Source organism: Plutella xylostella, chromosome 27, assembly GCF_932276165.1.
Source record: "Plutella xylostella chromosome 27, ilPluXylo3.1, whole genome shotgun sequence".
Taxonomy (NCBI): domain Eukaryota; kingdom Metazoa; phylum Arthropoda; class Insecta; order Lepidoptera; family Plutellidae; genus Plutella; species Plutella xylostella.
Window position 1 is genome coordinate 308,767 of NC_064007.1, and position 24,667 is coordinate 333,433.

Below are 24,667 nucleotides of genomic sequence, written 5' to 3' on the forward strand. Positions count from 1 at the left end.
GTTTTAGTTCCTGCGTGCAGAAATGTATTTATGACCGATACACAAAGAAAACATGTCAGAAATCAAAATTATAAGTACTTTGTAAAATATACCATGGTTCTTATGGACATGGACAAATTCTTATGCCTGAAATAAATTAAGTTCGTTTTCGAATAAAATGTAGTTATACATTTGACTCATAGGGCTTTTGGTATCTTTTACGAAGTACTTAGGTATAGTTAAACATGAATTTCAGTCCCAGCTGCATGGCTCCTTTATACAAGGACCTTATAGACGCTCCTTTGTAGACGAAGACAAACGCTACTATATCGCTGATCGCTATGTCATTGGTGGGACGTGTATTTAGCGAGTTTATTTACGTCGGCAAAGATGTCGTGCAACCCGGTCTGGTATTTTCGAACCTATTGGATTGTTATACAAATAAGGAAAGTGTAACATCTGTGGGATAAGTAAACACTTAATAACTGGATGATAAGTACATTTCTGAACGCAGGGAGTTGAAGTTGATGAATCTAAGTTAGAGTTTACGAATTGTGATTAAAAACAAATATTTATGTTTAGGTGGTTAAATTATTGTTTCACGTTTCCTATATTTTTGAGAATAATAATTAGATTTATGAATAGACATCACTTGTTTTAATTACCATCTATTTGAGATCGTCAGGTAGCTTGTTAACAAAATTTAATAAAACGATAGTGGATATTATTTTACCATTTATTCATATTACATCTAGATAATCGTCATAAATAAAGATACGATAAAAACATTGCTGAAAAATTACATTGACTTAAGTACAAACAAACAAACAATAAATATTGAGAATCTCATTCAGTCATACATCGAAACGATTGATAATATGAAAACGATGACAATGAAGACTAAAATAAAAACAATTTGAGCAGAAACAAATGATTCGTAAATAGTCATAATTAACGAAATAATCTGAGGCTCACTCCGACATTACATGGAGAGAATGCTGTACCATTACCACCTCTAATACAACGAGATAGACTCGTGGTTCGCGCAACTGTATAGCTGTGATATGCAAATATTTACGAATCTTATTAGTACGTATTTTTGTATAAGGGATAAACTTCCAATACTGTTACGTCAATAATGGCACATGAATTAATTGAAAAAGAGATTCGTTTATAGTCATTATAATACTAGAAAATACTGGAAGACAATTTTCAATAGTATTTTTCTAATTAAAAATACATTAATTGCACTTTTTATAAGGCACATTCGTTGTAGGAAATGCATTTACCAGGCATTTACATAGAAAACGACGTAAGATCAGTCCTATATGTACCAATAACACATTAAAAAAGTAATAAATATAAATACATAGCCCTACAAATATTTGTCAAAAAAAAGATCAAAAACTGGTTACAACCTTCAGGGAGTTAAATAGAAGATGGCAAGTAACGGCTATATCTATACGTTTAGAAAAAGGTTAAAACATAAATAATAACGTATTAATTTTAAATGTATGTAAATATTAATATGCTTTGGTTGTTTGGGCAGTTCCACCTTTGTGCAGTTACTGGAAAAGAAAAAAAATACCATTAATTATATACAATAAGATATTGCTATATATTAAAAATGACAGGCGTTACATAAGCGAGAGTAAACGAGTGTCGTAAACTCGTAACATAACATAAGCGAAAGTGGCCCCATCTGTAAATACAGCGTGTAAACTTCCGTTATCGTTCAAAACAATAGTTTTCTCATGATTCAGCCGTCCACTGCTAGACACAGAGCTCCACCCTGTCCTCAGCCTTCCTCTCCCGTCCTTCACCAGACAGTACAATCAACTCACCACAAATCTGTTGACCTTGGGCGCGACCTTGGTGACAGAGGACTGCTGCACGTTCATGTTCTCGAACTTGGCGCGGAGACTAGAAATAACAACATTCATTATGATTAAATAGTTATCCACATCATGGTTCGTCAAATATTTTGAACGATAGTAATTTAATTAATATTTTTAACCGACTAGGGCTGAGATAGACTCGTCTACACGATGAAACTACTGAATATCAATAACTGTCACTTCCGGACGGCATTCGGAACCATCTTCGCCTAAAGCCCCCCGCGAAATAGGCTGCAGTAGCTAGTAAAATATATGATAATTCGTGGCTGCCTAGTGCGCGGGGGCCTTACTCTAGAGCTGAATAGCCGCGAAGTGAAGACAGCAAGTCTAGTGAGTCATGACGGTCACATACACTAGAGCAAGACTAGAGCTTTATCACCGTCGAGAAACGACTGGCCAGTCAGATTTATCGACTGACTTTGTCCAGACGTGTGTAATGTGTATGCTATCTACTGTTAAAACTATCAATCAGGGATTTTCATTTGGGGACTTACAGCCTACAAACCTACAGAAGATATGTTTACCTCTTAGCGGTGTCTAGTTGTGACTCCCCCTCCTCTTCATCCCTCTCGATCATGATTTGAGACGGGGAGCGCGGCGGCTCCGACTCCGACCAGTTTTCGAAGCGATCGCGGAACGACTTGGTACGAGCTAGCTGTTGTGCCTGGAAATGTTATAGAGTATCATGAGTATGAGCTCATTTAAAAACGACGGTACGGCTTGCCACCTACTATCACGTGCGTATGCGTACCAATGTACAGCGAAAAGCGGGTTTGCGAGTCACCTCTGACTACCCTTTTTAGGATTACAGTCGTGAACATAAGTAACCTATTCTCTTTTCATTCGTTCATGAATGCAAAATGCGATATGACCGCCATTTTCTTAATCTATAAGAAAAGCACTATTATGAATGTTACGTAGAATACGCGCTCATTATGTCTGTTTGAGCGCCTATATAGTCCCGCCCCCTACCCTCGTTTCACCTTATCCCCCACCACTTCTCGGTCCTTCCTTCCAACCCACCTGCTTCAACGCCTCGTCCCTCTCCCGTGCCTACCCGTAGTGGCGGCGCCGCTCGTCCTCGCTTAACCTTATCCCTCAGCATTTTTTGGTCCTTCAATCCGATACATCACTACTAATCTAATTGAGCTAGCTATCGAAGTAGGTAACTTTGTGATGATAGTTAATGATATAAATAAAAATTCTACCCACCTGTTTAAGCGCCTATTCCCGCCCTCTACCAGGAAACCTTTCCTACCCTCGTTTCACCTTATCCCCCACCATTTCTCGGTCCTTCAATCCGATACAACACATAGCTATCGAAGTAGGTTACTTTGTTATGATAGTTAATGAAATAAATAAAAATAACCACCTGTTTATGCGCCTATATAGTCCCGCCCCCTACCAGGTAAGTTTCCTACCACCCCTTTTGTTTATCCCCCTCCTTTTCTCTTGGTCTTTCCCTCGGTCCTTCGAGCCGGTCCACTCACCTGCTTCAACGCCTCGTCCCTCTCCCGCGCCTGCTCGTAGTGTCGGCGCCGCTCGTCCTCACTGTCCTCGTCGTCCTCACTGTCGTCCTCGCCGGAGCACTCGCTCGAGTACTCACTGGAGTCCCGGGTGTAGGCGCCGGGGGGCGGGGGGGTGAAGCGCTTGAGAGGCTTCGGACCTGGGGAAACATAAAGAAAGCTGATTCTTGCCAACTACTTGAAAATTTAAAACTAATAATTGCTAGATTATTACGGAAAATAAAGTGTGACTTTTGACGCTGACTGAACCATACAGGTCTGGTGTCTAGCTGATCAATGATTAAGCACTGACCATGTCTGTATTATTAACTTTTACCTGAACTTTTGCGTACATACCATGCACCCATGCAGCTTATGAAATCCCCGTAAAGCTATACATTTTTACGGCGACTTATGCTAATCTGACTGGCTAAGTGCCAATTTCTCCATCGTCGGTTAGAGCATAACCAGTGGTTGATTTTTGACACATCTGTCGTGAATTTTATATGGAGATGACGTTTAATTTATAAATCCCTGTCGGTTAGATAACCGAATATGGAGAAATTGGCACTAATCCTTTTTTACCCCAGTGACACAATTTCAATATTTGTTAACGACACGCTAAGAACAATTTTACAACAGATCCCCTGAAGATACCAATAGATTTATCATTTATTCAACGTATAATTTTAGTTGCTTATTCGTTAATTTTCAAAATTATGAACCTGGCACCATTTCACAATGGAAGAAGAAATTGCGAAAGTAACGACTAGAGCATCTTTTCAACAACGTAAGCCGTAACCCTGTTATTATTGTAACTATTGCCTTGAATATAGCACTGTTTTGTGTATCAATAAATAAATACAACGTTTTGACGACCGATTGGCGTAGTGGTTAGTGGCCCTGACTTCTATGCCGAAGGTCCCGGGTTCGATTCCCGGCTGGGGCAGATATTTGTTTAAAGGCAAATATTTGTACTCGGGTCTTGGGTGTTGATATTTATATTTAGTATCTATCTATCTATCTATGTATTTGTGTAGATATATCAGCTGTCCGACACCCATAACACAGGTTCTGGCAAGCTTGGGGTCGGATGGCCGTGTGAGATGTAAAAAAAAAAACAACATACCCTGCGGCTCCTCATCCCTGTGCTCCTCCATCTGTCTCCACACGCCGATCATGCGGGACGCCGTGTGCCGCTCCGCCGCCAGCCCCGTGTCGTGGGCGGCCCCGCCCTGCGTCACGTCTGGCGAGTGGTAGATCTCGGGGGATGGGGACTTGTCGCGCTGGAAGTTAAGGGAATATATAATTATTAAATTACGTGTTTCCGATCCGCATTAAAAAAAGTTTGACCAAAGAAGAAAGACCAAAAGGTTAAGCCGTTTTGAAGTGAAGAAGTAACACACATACACACACACGCACACACACACACAAACATTTGCATTCATAATATTAGTAGGATTACCACGTGTTTTACTAAGAAGTTGGTGCCCTATGTTAGTTGGATAGTTCTTAACTTACTTGATGATCACAAGTAAAATATAAGTTTTAAAGAAATTGAATCGGCGTGCCCCAAGGCGACATCCTGGGACCTAAATTATGGCTAATTATTTCTCATGTCTCATGCTTCTCTTACCTACCCTTACGTCTAGCAAAGTAGAAAGTAGTTCCATGGCGTTTAACTGGAGTTCCCCAAGGCGACTTTCTAGGACCTACATTATATCTAATTATAACGTACCTTCCCCTGCGGCGGCGGCGTCATGCGGAACTGCTTCCTGCTGGTGGGCGGGCGGTAGGTCTCGAAGAACTGGAAGCGGTCGCTGATGGCCGCGGTCTGCACCGGCACCTCCTCGGGACGGTCGCCCGCGCGGACCACGTCTTTGGGGATGAATGGCTGGGGAAGGATGTTGAGGTTTATGTAGATATATTAGAGATAGGTAGGTAGCATTTCACCCGTGACTCTTGAAGATTAAACTGTTTTGTTTGGGAGTGGTAACTAATATGATTTATTAACTACACAAGTGCACAATATCCAAATAGTACTTTACTCGCTTTAAAGTAGCTAAGTGTGCGTTGCACAAAGTAACTGCCGACATTAGCTTAATGTTTTTTTCTGCAACTGGGAATAAGGCATTCAATTTTTTAAATAGATAATGGACTATGGACAGATCGTTTATTTGCTCATAAAATACACCAAAATGGCTCTGACTCAGCATGTGCTTTAAGACATAAGTGTCGACTCACAATCTCCTTCCGTCGCGGCGGCTCGGCGGGGGGCGCGGGGGCGGCGGGGGGCGCGGACTTGGCGTTCGCGTCCAGCTCCAGGAATATGGAGCGGGACTTCTTGCCGATACCTGCGACAACACAACACATAAGTATGTACGTACAGTATTGTGCAAATTAATGTGAACACGAGTGAAAATTTGAAAAAAATACATTAATTAGTTCTAAAATAAAAAAACAGAGATATATTAATACAATTTAAGTTATTTTAATAGAAAATGTGTCCTTTCTGGCTTATATAACTTCTTCAACACGTTTTGGCATAGAATTGACATGATTTTAACAGTTTTCTGATATTTACTGCTCTAAAAAACTTGTATGGATTACAGCCTCAATCATTTTAGTTTTTCTTGTGCAATCCGTTTTACGAAGTCTAACTTTCACGATGGCCCACTTATTTTCAAAGAGATTAAGTGCCGGTGAGTTCTCTGGCCATCCAAAGGCATGATATCTTGTTGTCCTTGAAATATTTAAGCATAATCGTAGACACGTGGCATGGAGCCGAATTTTGTTGAAAAACTTATTGACCGTTATCATCAAATTTTCTTAGTTCAACTTCTAATCTCCGTTCTAGCAAGTCACTGTATTTTAGCGACTCCATCATCCCTTCAATGGGCACAAGTCATCCGGTGCCTATATAAGAAAAAACAGCCTCAAAATAAGAAAAGTTGATGCTAAAGGTCAATAAGTTTTTCAACAAAATTTGGCTCAATGCCACGTTTCCAAGATTATGCTTAAATATTTCATGGACAACAAGATATCACGCCTTTAGATGGCCAGAGAACTCACCGGCACTTAATCCCAGTGAAAATAAGTGGGCCATCGTGAAAGTTAGACTTCGTAAAACGGATTGCACAAGAAAAACTAAAATGATTGAGGCTGAAATTCATACAAGTTTTTTAGACCAGTAAATATCAGAAAACTGTTAAAACATTGTCAATTCTATGCCAAAACGTTTTGAAGAAGTCATAAATCCAAGGAAGACACATTTTCTATTAAAACAACTTGAATTGTATTAATATATCTCTGTTTTTTATATTCTAGAACTAATAAATGTATTTTTTTCAAATTTTCACTTGTGTTCACATTAATTTGCACAATACTGTACTATTAAATTTATATGGAGGATATAACTACTTATGTTTCTTACGGAACCGAGGGGTAAAAAAGAGATTGTAAAGGTTCCTTCTTTTCCTTTTGAGGTACGGAACCATTAAAAGGAACGGACGAGAGCTGTCATGCCATCGATACATTTAATAAATGCTCTTAGCATTAAGCCCACCTTTTGTACATTTATTTTATATTTGTGCAATAAAGAATTAAATAAATAACGTAGTTAGTTAGCGCTCCGAAATTTCCTACGTCGAAACTTAGGGCCGGTAGAATCTATTCGGCTGGCAATATCGTGCTAGTAAGAAGCCAATAAGAGGTACGAAGATGGTGAGACCGACAGAACGGATTGTCACGCTCTTTGGGCCAGCCGAAGCCGTTTGTGCTTTATTGCTACAAAATAATTAAGAGTTAATATTTTGAATGGGAAATTGACTATTTGGTATTTAGGTTGTTCAATAAGTCTAGTGAATAGTGTAGTAAAATTTTTCAGGAGAATCTCAATAAAGTCCCGTAAACATACAAACAAGCAATATCTTCCACCCACCGTCATTGAACAGATCCTTATCCTCAATATCCCTGTTCCTGGGCGGCTGGTTCTCGTCGTTGAAGCCGCCCTCGAAGCGAGCCTTGATGGCGCGCGCCTTCTCGCAGTCCAGCGGCAGCTCCGCCGAGATCTTGTCCGCTGACGTTATGCCTGGGAGGGGGAAATACAGGCTGTTAAAAGTCGTAAAAAAAAAGTTCAGAATGTCCTCCTGAAGCAGCCCTTACTTACCCTACTATTGTCCACCCACACACACTTCGACTAGTGCTTAACAAAGTCCGATAAGTTTTTACTAAGTAAAGGGTTGTTTAGTCGAAGACTTACCCTGTTCGCTCTGCATGACGGACTGTTCGTACATCTCCTTGATCTTGGCTTGTTTGCCCTGAAAAAGATAGAAAACATACGTTTATAGTATCTGGTACCACTGGACCCGACTTCAATGCTAAAATCCAGTATTTATTACGAGAATTCTCCACAATCCTACTAGGACACTATGAACAGACAGAAGCTGTCAATATAAACAGTAGAGTCCGTATGTTCTACATCATTATGTTTGCATAAGGTTTGCATCTATGAGACAATATTATACAAGAGCACTATAAAGGACAAAAAAGTCTCACTATTAACAACCTTTAGTTAGTCTAAAATTATTAGGCAAGTACCATACACCAAAAACACTAATAAGCAGCTGCTGTCACTATAAAAATCCGTTTCCGTATATTTTGTTGATGTCCCCTGCTTGCAATAGCCTATATCTGAGACAAGTACCAGGAACCTATAATCACTAAGAAGCTCTCACCATAAACAGGCGGCTCCTGATATTCTGTATCTCCTGCTTCCTCAAGCGGTGTCGCTCCGCTATCTCGTTCTGTCCCGCCTCGAACTTGCCCACTATCTCGCTCATGTTGCAGAAAGAGACGGCCTGTTCTCTCTATCTATTTGTAAGACAAGTACTAGGACAATAGACCAACTAAGAAGCTCAATACATTACAATACATCTGTTCATATTCCCCATGTCCTCTTTGTACCAGGGAACTATGAACAGTAAGAAGCTCTCTCCATAAATAGTCACCGGCAGCGGCAATAGGCACAGTTTATATCCCGAATGATGAGACAAGTACCAGGGAACTATAAAGAGGTAGAAAGTCTCACCATAAAGACTACTTTCTCTAATACCTTCTTGCGAGTCTGTTTCTGTAAGAGAAGTACCAGGGCACTATATCCATTACGAAGCTCTCACCATAAACAGGCGGCTCCTGATGTTCTGTATCTCCTGCTTCCGGGAGCGGTGTCGCTCCGCTATCTCGTTCTGTCCCGCCTCGAACTTGCCCACTATCTCGCTCATGTTGCAGAAGGAAACTGCCTGTTCTCGGGCAGCCGTGTGGGCGTAGGACTTCCTGAGCACTGAGTCTTCGTCACCTGTGGATTAAACAGTTTATCTAGTTAAAGCTTTGGTTTGATGTCAGATCATCCAGAATGATAGCTTTTTCTTGGTATGGTAACAAAAGGTAACATCATGTAACATTTAGGTTTCTTTACGCTTAATTAACGTCATGACATTGACATTCATGTAGAAGTTGTCTCGGGATTATAGGCTACGTTTAGAATGGTTTAGAAGTTACTTGCAGCCAATGTTTTTGCACAGATTATTCAGGAAGAAAATTATATGGAACTTCCTTATATTGAAAAAAAAATCAATCTATGGAACACAAGTCAAGCTTTACCCTCGAAGCAATCAAGAAAATCATCTGCCGCATTAAGACTGTATGCTTCTAGGCCGACAATCAAAGCTACAAAAGGGTCAAGGTCAGCACACACGGGTCAAGGTCTCACCGTCCTCATCCTCGGGCTCGCTGGAGCTGGGCTCCACGGCGACTCCGTTCAGGTACTCGTCCGACACGCCCACGTCCATACCCTTGGCTTTGAACCTGCGAACAACACCAACATATTGTGACTCAGTAATCAGACCAGCCTGGGTAAAGCAGACAAGACTGCTAATAAGTAAGAATAGTTAAGTAAAAACCTACATAGAAGATACAAAATGTCGACAGCAAACGACCCCCATTCATCAATCAGATCATTCAATTTAGAATTTTATTAAAATATTTATACTTTTTTAGTTGGTAACTAATATTTTGATGCGATCACGGCGGTTTCATTAAGCTAGCCTTTTCCGTTTAGTAGTAATTTGGTGCTTTTCTGAGTGGAACTTTGAAGAGTTTGGATTATGGAAGAGTTTTATGATATGTTTGAAAAAAATTTTTTTTTTTTTTGGAAAACTGAACTAATTTACAGATTGAGCAAGTAAACTAAATCAATATGTTAAGGCGAAGAAGAAGAATATGTTAAGAAAGTTTCCACCTCAGAAGAAAGTATGCACTGACTTTGTTTATACAAGTAAATGAATTAAAACTTTCTAATAATAAATATAACGAACTACCTACCTACCACCGCAAAAAAATAGCAAAAAATACCCACCCATTCATTTCACACACAAATATTTCACTTCAACACTCAAAAAACGTCTTATTTCAGCTCACACCACCACCGCACTTCAACAAGACAATAAATATAGTTAATACTTTTTTGCCAAGTTTTACATTAAATAGTTATATGAATACTGTAGTGAGTAGACAGCACATCCGTTGAGTACAAGTGGAACGATCAGTGACACACTGAGCTTGTATCCCACATGTAGACGCTAGTTTTTTAGCTTATAAAAAACACTTCGATATCATGTTTGGTTTCGTCGAGAATGTGGAAGTGTTTTGTGTACATTGCTGGTACACTTGCGTACTATAAATATGACTGATGGCCTGATGGGATAGGCCGTCGTTTTCGAATGTCTGATTTATTTTATGTCTATTTGCATTCAATATTATGAGGATTTTTAATTCGGATTAAACTTTAGACATACGCACACCTATAATACACGTCAACTTATAATAACTCGGACCTACACCATTACACGTAATAAAAACACCTACCTTCCAATACAGGGTAGATTTTATCAGTGACATTCTCTTTGCTAGGATATTACACAGAGAAAGGACACTATGATCACAATGTTATGGAGTATCTTTAAAATCCCTATTGTACATTATACTGATGAAGCAAAAAAGCAAGCAATGTAAGTGTACCACGGCAATACTCTCATTCCTCGGCGAGTTACGTCAGCCTATTCCTAGTGTGACTGACGTAAGGAGAATGGGGGAATGTACGAGCGCGGGTATTTATAGAACTATATTACCCGCAACCCGCAAGTGTAGTGTAGGGTTAGTTGTTTTGCTTTTGCGGGTGGTTAGGTTAGGGTCGGTTTTATGTAATACCTAGTAAGTAATAAGTAGTGTTAAAAATTGTGTTGAGACATACATCCTAACTAATATTATGAATGCGAAAGTAACTGTGTTTGTCTGTCTGTCTGTCTGTCTGTCTGTTACTCTTTCACGCCAAAACTACTGAACGGATTTGAATGAAATTTGGTATGCATACGTTCTAGACCCTGGGAAAGAACATAGGCTACTTTTTATCCCGGAATTCCCACGGGAAAACTTTTTAAGGCGAAGCGAAGCGCGCGGGAACAGCTAGTTTTAAATAATATAGGTATTTAGTTTAAAAAAATACAGAACTATATTTTCTCGTGAGGTTTGCTGCCCCTTCGAGGTTTTCAGGTGGGAATACTTTCTGTTAACAGATAGAATAGAATAGAATAGAATAGAATATTTTTTATTTGCATGAATGTAGGTAAATGGCAAGTTATTACAAATTATAAGTACAGCTACATCCTGCCCTTTGGGGGCGTACAAATATTATTACATGAGTATTTGGTGCATGCATACCATTAATAATAAAATTACAAAATACAAAGCTAGTCATAATATATTATATTACAAATTGTCAGCAAAAAATTCACGTACATTATAATATGTCTTTTCTACAAGAAGTTTTTTTAATTGATTTTTAAACTGTATCATATTATTCGTCTCTCTTATATCTTGCGGTAAGTGGTTAAAGATTTTTGTTGATAATAGTTCTGTCAACAGATAATAACAGATTTCATAAAGATTTCATATTACTTAGAAACATTCGAGTTTATAATGTTCTAATAATCTACCTACTGTGTAGTAACTGAACCTACTCAGTGACGCTTGGGGTGGGCCAGATGTACCAGAGAGCCTAGCACAGGGCACAGGACGCTAACACTGCATTCATCATCACGTGGCAACGAAAGCAAGTGCGACGGAAAACTTTTGTTTTTTGTCACGTCTTGCGCCCCGTGCTAGGCCTTCTGGTACATCCGTCCCACCCCGAGCAGTCACTGCCTGACGTTATCCTAGCCCCGCGGCACGGGTCCGTTATCGACGTAAAACTTGTTAGGTAAATGCTCATTCCACCAATACTAACGCCGTATTTATATCTCTCAGCACAAGCTTGCTTGTTCGTGATGATTTACACCGAACCGTTATATATTGACATTCACATCGACAAGGGGCCCATGCTGTGGCGACAGTCCTCTTATCTAATCCAACAAGGGTGCAATAATACTGACTTGGCGAGCTTGGCGAGCAGCGCCGTGCTGCGCTCGCGCGGCTTGTGCTGCACCAGCGACGGCTCCTCGCTGCGCTCCTGGAGGGAAAGTAATAACATTATTATCATAAATAGGTACAGTCAGCTGCACAAGTGCCCATATCCATTCACTGAAACATTGACGGTTCGATAGTTTGACAAGGTACAGAAGTGTATAGCTACTTATGCAGCTGACCGTACATCATTATGTTCACAACTCACGACACGACTGTTACCTATCCTAGAAGGGGTAGTCAGAGGTGACTCGCAAGAAAGAAGTAGTTGCGGCAAGTATGGCATCAGCTTGCAGATTTAAAAAGCTATGTGGATTTCTTGAGGTGTCCTACGAAATGCCTCGTTACTGATGTTGTCCTTCAGAGAAACTAGAATAGCTCATGATTTATATTATAGCTTTAGCGATTTTAAATTGGTTAAACATATATTCATTTCATTGAAATTTTAACAGCGTCACTGTAAAAGCAGCCTTTTATCAGGTTCAAATAGTTTATTTTCATGACTATTTACATTAAACACGTCATGATGATATCTATAAGATTGACGTGACGCTCAATCTCAAAAAGTATCCTACCATTAGCATACCATTGAAGGTTCAATTAAAGTGAGTGTCACTGACCTGTTTCTTCTCGAAGACCTGGAACCTGGACTTGACGTCGAGCTGCGCCAGCTCCTCCAGCCCCAGGTCCGGCTTGTCTGATGCTGCAGGGGATATGGTAGGGTTAGACATGGTATACAGAATATTTAATATTAATTATAAGAGTGAAGGGGAGAGACAGATACCGGCGGTAAAGGAACGAATCTAAAATGGCAACTGCAAGTGAAATAAGCCGAAAAGGGGCGACTCAGAAGGTCAATCTGAACAACTATTTTTTTTTTTGCGTATTTTCTAAACTTGTTGTACAAAACTTATTCAGATTGACCCCTGAGTTACCCTTACCACCGTATACTACTTTTGCAACACTCTGTATATTTTTTTTCTTCTTTAATCACTACTAAACCAGCGTCGTGGAAAATGGTACAAGCTTACGATGGCAGTTTAGACCTTAAAGGGACATGTACAAAGGTTATATTTCAGAGAGCCAGATTCAGGTGATACCACCTTCCACCACCACCAATAAATGGGTACAGTCATCTCGCTGCCATTGGCAATGTCACTAATAGACTTCCACCTATATAATGAAGATCATCATAAGCCCATAATCGTCCACTGCTGAACATAATCTCCTCGTCATCATTGGCCACGACATCTTGATCAGATGATAGTTGCAGCGTCAATCCATTCGATGGGAAGAGGTTTGTGCGCATCTTTTTCTATGGCTGTACAGTCCGATTGCAGCTCGACACCTTCTGCCACAGAGATCGCAAGTGTAGCGTGAGTCTGCAGACGGTTCTTGAACTGCACGAAGTCTTTTCTGCCTCAAGCCATCGAGCCAGGCTTCGTCGTGGTGAGCTACTCCATCACACAGAAGGCCTCGCCATTCCGCTCTTGCGATGGCTGCCGTTTCCCAGGTGTTCGGGTTAATGCCAAAGGATAACATGTCACGTTTGCAGGAATCCTTAAAACGGAGCATCGGGCGACCTACTGGTCTTTTGGCGTCTGCGATTTGGCCCAGCATCACCGCGCGAGGAAGTCTATCTGGGTCCATACGTAAAACATGGCCCAGCCATCGCAACCTTCGTTGTTTCAGTGTAGCAGTGATACTACAGGTGCGAGTTATGTCGAGAACTCTTTCGTTGGACATCCGGTCTTTCCAAGTGACATCTAGTATTGCGCGAAGGCATCGCATGTGGAAAGCATTTAGACGGCGTTCGTGCAACGAGTAGGTTGTCCACGTTTCAGATGCATACAAGAGAATACTCAGGACGCATGTTTTGTAGACTAAGACCTTGGTAGAGATATTCAGCTTGTTATTTCTCCATACACGAGCATGAAGCTTTCCGAAGTTGGTCGCAGCTCTGCCTATTCTGGTGTTAATCTCTTTGTTATTGCACAATTTGTTGGTGGTAGTGGAACCGAGATAGCAAAAGTCGTCCACGATTTGAAGGGTGTCCTCGCCAAGCATTATCTGAGGCATATAGTCCGTTCCCTGAACCATAACGACGGTCTTCCTACTGTTCACTGTCATACCAAAAAGCTTGCATGCGCTATTAAATTTGGTTATTAATTCTTGAAGGCCACCTTCCGTATTTGCGACCAGTGCAGCATCATCAGCATACAGGAGCTCTCTGGCCAACAAATCCAACCTGTTCCTTTTCGATCTCAACAGGTTGATGTTAAAAAGTCGTCCATCTTTCCTTGTGTGCAGGTGAACTCCGACGTCACAGTTTTTAAAGGCCACCAAGAGAAGAACAGAAAAGAAGATGCCAAACAGGGTTGGAGCTAGAACGCACCCTTGTCTTACTCCCCTATTAACATTAAAAGGGCCCGATTCTTCACCGTCAAAGACGACTGTACCACACATGCCATCGTGGAAGGATTTAATGATGGCTAAGAGAGTAGGTGGACAGCCAATGTGTTCAAGTACACGGTAGAGCCCTTCGCGACTGACCGTATCAAAGGCCTTCTGTAGGTCAACGAATGCTGTAAAGAGGGGCATACGTTGTTCTCTGCATTTTTCCTGTACCTGTCGTAAGGTGAATATCATGTCCGTTGTAGATCTGCCAGCTCTAAAACCGCATTGTGTTTCTGGGTATACTCGATCAGCAAGTGATTCTAGCCTTTTCAGAACCACTTTTGCGAAGGCCTTGCCAGCGATGCTCAGGAGTGATATTCCTCTATAATTGTTGCAGTCCCCCCTGTCTCCCTTTCCTTTGTACAATGTAACAATATTGGCGTCTCTCATATCTTTGGGTATTGCTTTCTCATCCCAGCAGCGCAGAATCAACACAAAGAGTAGCGAAGACACATAACCAGTACGAAGAAGTTCTGCTGGTATCTCATCACGTCCGACGCTTTTCCCTAATTTTAAACCCAAGATAGCCTTATGTAGCTCTTCAAACGAAGGCTTTTCATCTAGATCGAGTGCTACTGGGAAGACTTCAAGGGATTCTAGAGCCGAAGCGCTGATTGAGATAGGTTCAGCGTACAGATCGGTATAATGTTGTGCCCATCTTTCCAACTGTTGGTTTTTGTCCGTGATTGGTTCGCCATTTAGGTCCTTTATGGCAGCACGTTTTCTGATGGTGGGGCCGATTGCTACCTTGATATTTTGATACATCCCCCTATAGTTTCCTACGTCATGGCATTGTTGGATTTTCATGCATAATTTTGTCCAGTAGGAGTTCGCACACTCACGAGAGATGCGTTGTAAATTTGCTTTTGCCCTCTTATACCTGATTTCGCAGTGTGCGTCAGATGGGTTATTCAGGTAATCTGTGTATGCACTTCTTTTCTCCTCTATAAGGGGGTGTAAGACTTGCTCATATTCGGCAAACCAATCTGTTTGTTTGCGGACCTTTCTCCCGAGAATCTCTTCAGCTGTCTTCATGACTGTATCTCTAAAGTTCGTCCAAGCGGATTCAAGACTTTGAGAGCCTTGTAGCGTTTCAACGCTCAGCTTACCCTGAACAACTGCGGAAAACTGGCTCCTAGTCGCTACATCAGATAAGCCTGTTGTATCAAGTGGGGCTCTTAATTTGCGTCTTGGTCTTGCCGAGTATATTTTCTGTGGCAGAAGTTTCATTTTGGACAGCACCAAAGAATGATCAGTGTCGCATATTGCACTGTGATACGTTCGAGTGTTGTGAATATCACGCAAATCACGCCTTCTGTATAGGACGAAATCGATTTGGTGCCAATGCCCCGATCTGGGATGTCTCCATGAAACCTTATGAGCTACCTTATTTTGGAAAAATGTGTTAGTGGCGCACAGGCCATGGGAGGTGCAGAACTCGAGCAGACGTTGCCCGTTATCATTCATATTCCCGATGCCGTGTGCTCCAATGCAATCAGACCAATCTGTTGAATTGCTCCCAATTCTAGCGTTGAAATCACCGAGCACAATTATTTTGTCCGAACTTCGTATAGACTCCATTAATAGACGTAGTTCATCATAAAAGCTGTCTATGACGTCAGATTTGGAAGCCAGTGTCGGAGCATACGCAGAAACCAACGTGACCGGACCAGTTGAGGTAATCAATCGCATGGACATCAGACGTTCCGAAGTGTAAGTAGGGGGTTCCATGCAGGCAAGAAGTTTATTGTGCACAGCAAAACCAACACCATAGTCGCGGCGCTGGCTCTCGTGTCTCCCCTTCCAGAAAAAGGTGTAATTTTCTTCTCGTAGGCTTCCTTCGTCAGAGAGGCGAGTTTCCTGGAGTCCAGCTATGTCAACCCGGAGTCTTAAGAGTTCTCTATCGATGATAGCTGTTTTCCTAATTTCTGGTATATTGTCAGGAGTAGGGTCTTGACCGGGTATCATTGTTCTCACATTCCAAGTGGCGAAGCGCATAGTCTTTAAGTGTATTTGTTTATTTTTCCTTTGTGTTCTAGGTGTTGAGAAAACCCATCCTGTTACAGACACTGTGACGCGCCTGCTGCTCCACACACCTATAGAAGCGCAAGACGAGGGACGGATCAGTACCTTATTGGCCGGGGGCTGCCCAGCTAAGGCAGGCGGTAACTGATCAATTAGCCGCGATGGGCTATCCTACCGTCGAGAGTCACCCCTGGCGCCCGCGCATCACGTCCATTGGCGCAGACTTATCACCGGTGACTGTGACTCCCCGTGTTGTTTCCCACATCTTTCCAAAAAGACGCAGGTGAAGTGACCTCTCCACAGGCCTGGCGCTGCATCGCCTGGGACACATTTAAGAAACACGAACTTGCCCAGCATTCATGCCTCTCTCTCGACCTCAACGTCTTTATCCACAGGAATGAGTGATCACTACGTGTGGAGACGCATCGGTTGCAGGAGTTGCCGACTTGTTCAGGTTGTACCCTACTGTCGCCTACGGTACCCCAGATCCGTTGCCTCATCCGCCGACCTACACCGTACCGAATTCCATCTTCTCCGCTGAAGCCGCCGTTAAGGTCTTCACCCGTATCCCTGGGCAGGGGTCCGCGATATACCCCGCAGAGCTGGGTCCCTGACCGGACTTAGCCACCGACTCCCTCCGGCCTACTGCAGCGAGTGGTGCCCACCCCCGCGACGAGGACGCGCCGGTCAGGATTTACCCCAGTGGGAGGCAGGGAAGATGACCCTACCTCCCCTGCGGCCGGGCTAACGGTTCGTATGGTGCCGAAACCGAGGGCTAGCCACAACATTTGCCCCAGGCTTTCCTGATCGACCCAGCGGGCTGTAGGGCGTCCCACGCTACAAAACTAGCGTTAGAAAGAAGTATATTCAAGTGTAGTTACCTCTCACGACATCTGGCGGCAGCTCCACGGGCTTGCTCTCGCAGATGATCATCTGGTGCTTCTTGGGCGGGGCCGCTGTAATGGAAATGTATTTTAAATAAATTGCAATATTAAATATTAGTATATTCAACTATCCCTTACAACATATACGATTTATACATATAATACTAATTACTGAGTGCATAACTTTTGAATTGCTGAATTGACAATAAGTTTTTCATTATAATGTGTAAATATTATCATCACTCACACAGCCATACACATAGAACTCATTAGTCTCATTTTGCCTCATGCGTGTAATTTAAGTTATAAATAACTCCTTTAAACAATAAAACAGTATGAAAATGGCGGACCTTACAGAAGTGGGAGTAAAAGCCTGCGAATATAAAATTTGATACATTTATTTAGATTTGGTGCTTTGCTTTATTTTTTTCTTTTTATTGTGCTAGTAATTTATTTATTGACCGTCCGCCATTTTCCCAACTCTTTCTTTACTCACACACACACTACTATACTGACCGTCAGTAGTGTCCTCCTCGCCGACGGGCTTGGGCTCGAACAGCTGCTTGAAGTGGAGCTTGCAGTACAGCGTCGTGTGCTCGCTCTGGTACGTCTCCACGCTGCGGGACACGGACAAAATAAATGTTTGTATGTAGTAGTTATGATAAATCTTACTAATTCTTATTCTTACTAATTCTTACTAATATTATAAATGCGAAAGTAACTGTGTCTGTCTGTCTGTCTGTCTGTTACTCTTTCACGCCAAAACTACTGAACGGATTTGAATGAAATTTGGTATACATATGGTCTAGACCCTGGGGAAGAACATAGGCTACTTTTTATCCCGGAATTCCCACGGGAAAACTTTTTAAGGCGAAGCGAAGCGCGCGGGAACAGCTAGTGGCTAATAAATTACACACGTGCGTGAGAGAGAAATCCGCTCTCATTTCAATTTCACCGAAATTTTTGGTTAGAATTGATGTATCTAGTAATACTTTATGTAAAGTACCAGGCGCCTATGAAACACTAGGATGGATGAGGATATTGCTGGGATAGCTACCATACAAAAGAACACAAGACACAACAACGTAGTGAAACCTAAAATTACCAGGCACACATAAACTACTAGCAACACTCCACTTGTTACACTAGACGCATTGGAAGCACACCTTTGTGCCAGACTACCGTGTCGCGTCAATACCGTAAAACCTATAAGTACCAGGAACTTATAGCCTACTAGAAATACTCACGTGAGTTGCTTGTTGCACTGTACACATCGGAAGCACTCCTTGTGCCAGATCCTCTTCTCCGCCTTGATCCTCTCCATGGCGTAGACCGGCCGGGAGCACTTCTCGCACTGAGGGTTGGCTTCCGGCTCCGATGACGCCTTCATCTTCTTGTGCAGCTTGGATGAGCTTTTCGACTGGAATTAGAGGGTTGGAGTTTAGTTGTGGTGACTTTTGGTGTACAGTGTAATAAATGTTGGGTATGGTTCGACGGCCTTTGCCTGAATTGTTATCCGAATTAGTCATCTTGTGCTAATTTGTACGGAGAATAAAAATACTAATGTACTCCCTTGCGGGGTAGGCAGAGGTGCATTGCTGCACCCACTTTTCGCCAGAGTGTTATGTTAGTCCCAATGTAATAGGGGGCGGGCCTATTGCCATTTTACGGGCACATCCAAGACCCGAGAACAAATATATGTGTTTAAACAAATATCTGCCCCGGCCGGGAATCGAACCCGGGACCATCGGCTCAGTAGTCAGGGTCACTAACCACTACGCCATTCGGTCGTCGGAGAATAAGTACCTTATATACGTCAGACGCACCTTGGACAGTTAGCGCCTGATGATGCCTATCTGACTGGCGGATCCTAGAACCTAGCCTGGCCTGAAGCTTTGTCACTGACACGCTAAAAAAATGTTTGGCAAAAAATATGATGCATACAAATATACAAGTTTATTTCTGACATAATTTTAACATAATTTCAGCTTCGCGATTGAGGAAAACTGTTTCACGAACTTACACGATAAACGTGTGGGTTCAGTTTAGTGACGCAGGAAGGGATTTATTCTTATTATGTTGTGGGCTATATTTATACATTTTGGCAAAGTTGTTTGCGTCTCATTGTAAAAGGGTTACGTTAAGCGATGCTCTCTCAGTCTCGCTAATGTATTGTAGCAGCAGGCAAATTATTTAATTTCCTGCTTTAAGAGTCTAATGACCAAATTAGGGTAGCAATCATAAATGCACAAGAGGAATTTTTAGGATTCGTTCCGACAACTCTCTTACTCATTTTTGAGATCCAAAGTCCCCTCCTGGGGTCCGCCAACCCGCACTAGGCCAGCGTGGTGGACTTGGGCTAAAACCCTTCCTTAATTGGAAGGAGACCCGTGCAGTGGGGACGTGATGGGTTGTGAGGAAGCTTCCTCTAGCTAAGATCCCATGTTCCACTCACCACAGAAATAGCCCCTTCATCCTTGTGCCGTCTTGTACTCTTCTTCTTCTTCAGGGCTCTATGCTCCGAGTGGGACTCGGTCGAGCGGTGTTCCGAGTGGCTCTCCGTGTACGAGTGAGTCACTCGCGACTCGCTCGAGATCAGGCTCTGGGAGGACTCCATGGTCGCGGTCGCCGTCGCCATTGCGGGTGTCACTGGAATGGTGAGGGGGGGTTGTTAGTGTGGTTAGATTGTGTAGATTTATTCGGAATAAGAATAAAAATATACATGAAAGAAAACTAGATTGAACTGAACTTTCTACAATGTGAGTGTGTTAAAGAGTTGTGCCAGATACTTATAAGATTATTTATCTATTGCTAGTACATCTATGTTAGGTTCACGAAAGTGCATCAAGCAAGTAAATCAAGTTGAAGAATTGTCGATGATGCGGTAAGTATATAAAACCTGTATTTCTTGCAATAAAACATTACGTTGCTCTTTCTTTTGTTATGAATTTATGATTCACACTTGTCTGGGTAGGTTAACCTACTTACATTAAATGGACAGTGTTAATTTTATTATGAATAATGTGATTTAAATTTCTGTTCCATTCCATTTGCCTACCTTAATAAGTTTAGTAACTACGTGTTTGTTTGTTTTGTAACATTCGACGTAAAAAAATATAAAACCACAATTACCAACTTATCGCGCATTTTCACATAATCTAGCCAATTTTCTATACTAAACACCAATTTTACATAGACCAGAATAAACAAAGCGATTAAAATCGGTGCCAAAATCCGGAGGTAAATCCGTGGAGTCGAGCGATCTGTTGACTCACTTGACTTATTATTATTATGTTAGCACAACGCAGGTGCAACTGAGCCACACCAAATAAGGCTACGCAAGTAAAGAGCATAATCAAATAATTATTTAAGTAATGAAGAACGAATTTCCAGCTGTCGTCAGTCGTCGGTAACACCTCAATGTACTTCACATAAAAATAAAGACAGAGAAGTACTTATTAAAAAACAGTTTACATGGATGCAAGTTAAGTGCTAGGTGCTCTTGAATATTGCAATTTGAAGATTTTGATTGCGATTTGCTCGAAGAAGCTCATTCATGTATGCGATGATCATCCTATTTCCTAGGTCTCTATCAGGTAAAGTGGCACTACGCCGATAACTTCTGCCGAAGAAACAACTAATGACCATTGGGTAGAGTGGAAACCACGAACACGTAAACAAACGTATGGTAACGACTTTAGTCCCGGTATTTGTTGGATGAGGAAGGCCGAAGACAGAGTGAAGTTATTACTCATTGGGAGATGCATTATCCTGTAGTGGGCGATTACGGGCTCGTTATCAAGATAAATCATTCAACATCGACCTCACCCCTACCAATGCTACCCAGGTACAGCGTACGGCAGACTATCGCAGCTAGTCCACTGCTGGACATAGGTCTCTCCCAAAACACGCCACTAGATGCGATCTATAGCATCCGCAGCCAGTCATTACCAACTACTTTTTGATGGTCGTCGAGAGATCTAGCCGGAGGGCTTCCTTCACTACGTCTGCCTAGACGTGGTCTCCACTCCAGAACACCAGCCCACTGCCACTTAAGCTTACTAACTATGCCACCCAGGTCCAGCGTAAGTCAAACTGTTTCATAACCCTCGACCAGCGGCGCAGGAATCCATCTACCAATGCATCAGTCACCCGCGTGCACTCAACAACTCCAAAAAGTCAATTTCTATTAATACCCGCGCCCCAATTAACTGCTGGTACAGTCGACCGAATGAGTATGTTGCCATACTTGCTATTGCGGGACTACAGGTGAGTTAATTACACAAGTAATTATGATCTACTTGAGCGCTCAAGCTGCTTATTACAGAGTCAGCAGAAGTTGAAGTTGTAATCTTCCAGAATATTTTTTTGTCCCAGTGTTCGGAATCCGGGATTGGTCCTACTGGTAAGTGAGTAAGTCTAACTCTACACACTGATTAATGAAACCTTTGCAGAAAATAATGAGGTGAAATTGAGGCATATTTTAATAGTTGTTTTGTTTTTTAAGTGAACCGACCGACACACATTCTTTCAGGACTTTTTCTGCCTCATATATCTATGAAAATGACTCCTCCCAGTTGTCTCTTTTGCAGACCGTACGGTGTTCCGCCACGTAACGCGACACGCCATTTTCCGTCCATTAAGGGCAAGACACGCGCCGCCGCTGATGCTTCCTTGCGATGGCTCTTCTTGATAACCAGTTAGCCATTGCATGGTTTGTTTTGGCAACATTCGTTCACAGCTTGAGGAAGTACCGTACCAATAATGCTCTGAAGAATTCAAGGTATGGAGTAGAAAATAAGTTTACTTGCATCTTGGTAAAATGAGCTTTTTTAAGATGATGTATTTTAAAGTCCTTGGTTCTGAATAAAAAATAAAATCAATCTTGACTACAATTACTTGTGACATGTTTTACTGGCCCGATTTAGGACATTATGTGCCTGTTACAACACGAGGAATAGTGTTAGATCTTGATTTACAGAGAACTAACCCCTCCTCCTTGGACTAAGAAATAACAATAACTGGCGCTCGAACATAAATCTTTATCATGCGCCTTGTTACCATGAACCATGACTCATCTTCGTCTCACTAAACGAGTCCAATCCGATACTTATAAAAATTAGAACAAATTAATCCAGTGACTTACATTCGCGACTCAAATAAACAGAATTGAAACCTAAACACAGTTTATACTGATTTGTTCACCTTTGATGAATATGAATATGAATATGAATATGATGATCAAAGATTATGAGTCGAAGAAAAACGGATCTACCTAAAACAGTGATCATAACCAGACGGTGTTATGTAATTAAATTAAATATTAACAGTGCAGCACCTAATTGATGACCGTTGATTTATTCAAGATCAAAAGCTAAAGGTATGGTGTGTAATATCAGTAATGAGATTTATCGTAAATAACAAAGGTCCGTCAGATTTGAGGAACATCATTATACCTTTAGAGATTCGGGTGCTAAAGTTACAACTGATAGAAACACAAGGGAACCGTACCGTGGTACAGGAAATGGCAGTGAGTGGCTTAATGAGAGAAGTTCAGGACAGAAAGCCAGTACTTAGAGGCCTTCACGTTTTCAGCAACAGCAGTTGAAGTTGTTCGATTATGAATTAAACTTTTAAGGTCAAGGCTCAAGTAAGCGCAATCCACAGTCTGCTATGCGCGAGAACCGTGTCTTGCAGACTTCAGCAAGAAGTGGAAGTTTTTAACAATGCTACGCATAGCTCATGTTGGTTTGTCTTTTTTTGGAGCTACGACTAAAATATATGGATTCCAGCTTTGAGCCAGCCATTAGCTGTTAGAAATATAATCCTTTTAAATCCCCTTTAGTGTCTCCCGCTTGAAAACAGAAATAAATACTCTGGGAGTTATCGTCTTAGTTCGACACATCATCTACCATTTTAAGATCTTGCTGGCCACAAAAATTATACTGTTCGTGATTATAGGTTTATGAAGATTGAACGACTGCAATTATTTATGATGGCTACCGTATTCACAGTCGTATTTCCCGGTAAAGACATAAAAGCGCAAATTAAAAGTTAAAGTAAAAACACACAGTCCCTTAAACAACACATTAAAAAGAAACAAAAGCAGAGTCCGATATTTTCAGTGCGGTATTTTTGCATCGGCCGCCGCCCGTTTCACACATCGTATTTATAGCGACGACTTTATAACTCAGTATAAAACAAACTAGATTCCGGACAAGCTTTACGAAATTTCTTCGGGAGATTTAAAGTCTCGCTAGAGAGGCATGTGGATATTTGGGGCGCCCCTGATTCTTATGTTAATTGAAAAGCTCTTCGTTCGAATATTATGACATGCAGAGTGTTGACCACCCAATACGATTGTGGTGACAGTCTTTGTACCTACAACGTAACATGAACGTGTAATGATTTTCATACAAAAGACTGCATTAATTGATATGTGAGGGCAGTTAATGCAAAAAAAATACAGCAGTGTCTTAATAAATCATTCCGTTTTTAAGAACGACTCGCTCATGACTCATCCAAGAGTTGCGATGTAGTTAATATCCCCCAGGTATCTGGAGATCAAGTATCTGTTGAGGATTAACATAAATCCGATTCAAGCGGAGAGCACATTTCAACAGTCGATGTTTATATCGGTGAAGACACTCCGGCACTTTCAGAGCGCTTCCACATCATTGATGCTCTCACGTTTCAAAACAATTCGATTCGGCGATTTTGTGGGAATCCAGCATTCGTTTCGGATGACTATACTGTTTACTCTGGCCTGAGCGGTGTGTGTCGTTAGCTCTGAGGTGGTTTCACTCAAAACACGGGACAGATTTAGAGTTTTCACGAGCGAGGAAAATTGAGGCACATTTCGGATAGCTTTCGACTGGGTTAAACGTTGTACAGTCGGATGAATTTTGAAAAAGGTTAGGCTTTACTTGTAGGTAATTTCTGATCAACCAGAAAGAGACCAACTTAACCCTTTCAACGAAGTCAAACGCTATAAAATAGAGGGCATATTTCGTGCATAAGTGAATTTTGGCATAGTTGTAACGGATGGTGTCTGAAACAACATAGTCAAAATACCTAAAGATGCCATCAATAATAGAAGTTACGGAAGCTGCCAAAAGCTGCATAAACGAGAGGCATCATAATTTGTCTGCATATTGGTTGCAGCAAAGGTCACGCAATAACTGGACTTTCTGTTCACACCTGCAGGGAGGAATGCTGGCAGCTCTCCCGCCGGATAAATATAGCCGCATTCCGACACCGAATGGGCCACTCAGATTTATAATCAAAATTCGGGTTCAACACCCCACATTCGGGGTGAATTTTCGCGAGTGGCAACACCGCACCTGCAGCGATGCGCCGGCGCATGCTATATTTACCGCACGGAGCGTTATGTCACCGGCAG

At 41.8% G+C, this 24,667-nt stretch overlaps 1 protein-coding gene across 1 annotated transcript in view; it reads right to left on the reverse strand.

Annotated features, from left to right (window-relative positions):
• Nucleotides 1-701: 701 nt before the first annotated feature.
• Nucleotides 702-24,667, reverse strand: part of LOC105386499 — a 32,776-nt gene continuing 8,810 nt past the window's right edge. The window contains exons 2-18 of the mRNA XM_048630727.1: nucleotides 19,721-19,914; nucleotides 18,513-18,685; nucleotides 17,782-17,882; nucleotides 17,263-17,337; nucleotides 12,520-12,602; nucleotides 11,869-11,945; nucleotides 9,153-9,247; nucleotides 8,560-8,738; nucleotides 7,644-7,701; nucleotides 7,323-7,472; nucleotides 5,627-5,736; nucleotides 5,121-5,276; nucleotides 4,512-4,668; nucleotides 3,368-3,543; nucleotides 2,402-2,541; nucleotides 1,824-1,902; nucleotides 702-1,547 (exon numbers count right to left, since the gene is read on the reverse strand). Coding sequence (XP_048486684.1) covers nucleotides 1,545-1,547; nucleotides 1,824-1,902; nucleotides 2,402-2,541; nucleotides 3,368-3,543; nucleotides 4,512-4,668; nucleotides 5,121-5,276; nucleotides 5,627-5,736; nucleotides 7,323-7,472; nucleotides 7,644-7,701; nucleotides 8,560-8,738; nucleotides 9,153-9,247; nucleotides 11,869-11,945; nucleotides 12,520-12,602; nucleotides 17,263-17,337; nucleotides 17,782-17,882; nucleotides 18,513-18,685; nucleotides 19,721-19,903 — 1,995 coding nt within the window. The 5' untranslated portion in view covers nucleotides 19,904-19,914 and the 3' untranslated portion in view covers nucleotides 702-1,544. The remainder of the gene's footprint in view (nucleotides 1,548-1,823; nucleotides 1,903-2,401; nucleotides 2,542-3,367; nucleotides 3,544-4,511; nucleotides 4,669-5,120; nucleotides 5,277-5,626; nucleotides 5,737-7,322; nucleotides 7,473-7,643; nucleotides 7,702-8,559; nucleotides 8,739-9,152; nucleotides 9,248-11,868; nucleotides 11,946-12,519; nucleotides 12,603-17,262; nucleotides 17,338-17,781; nucleotides 17,883-18,512; nucleotides 18,686-19,720; nucleotides 19,915-24,667) is intronic.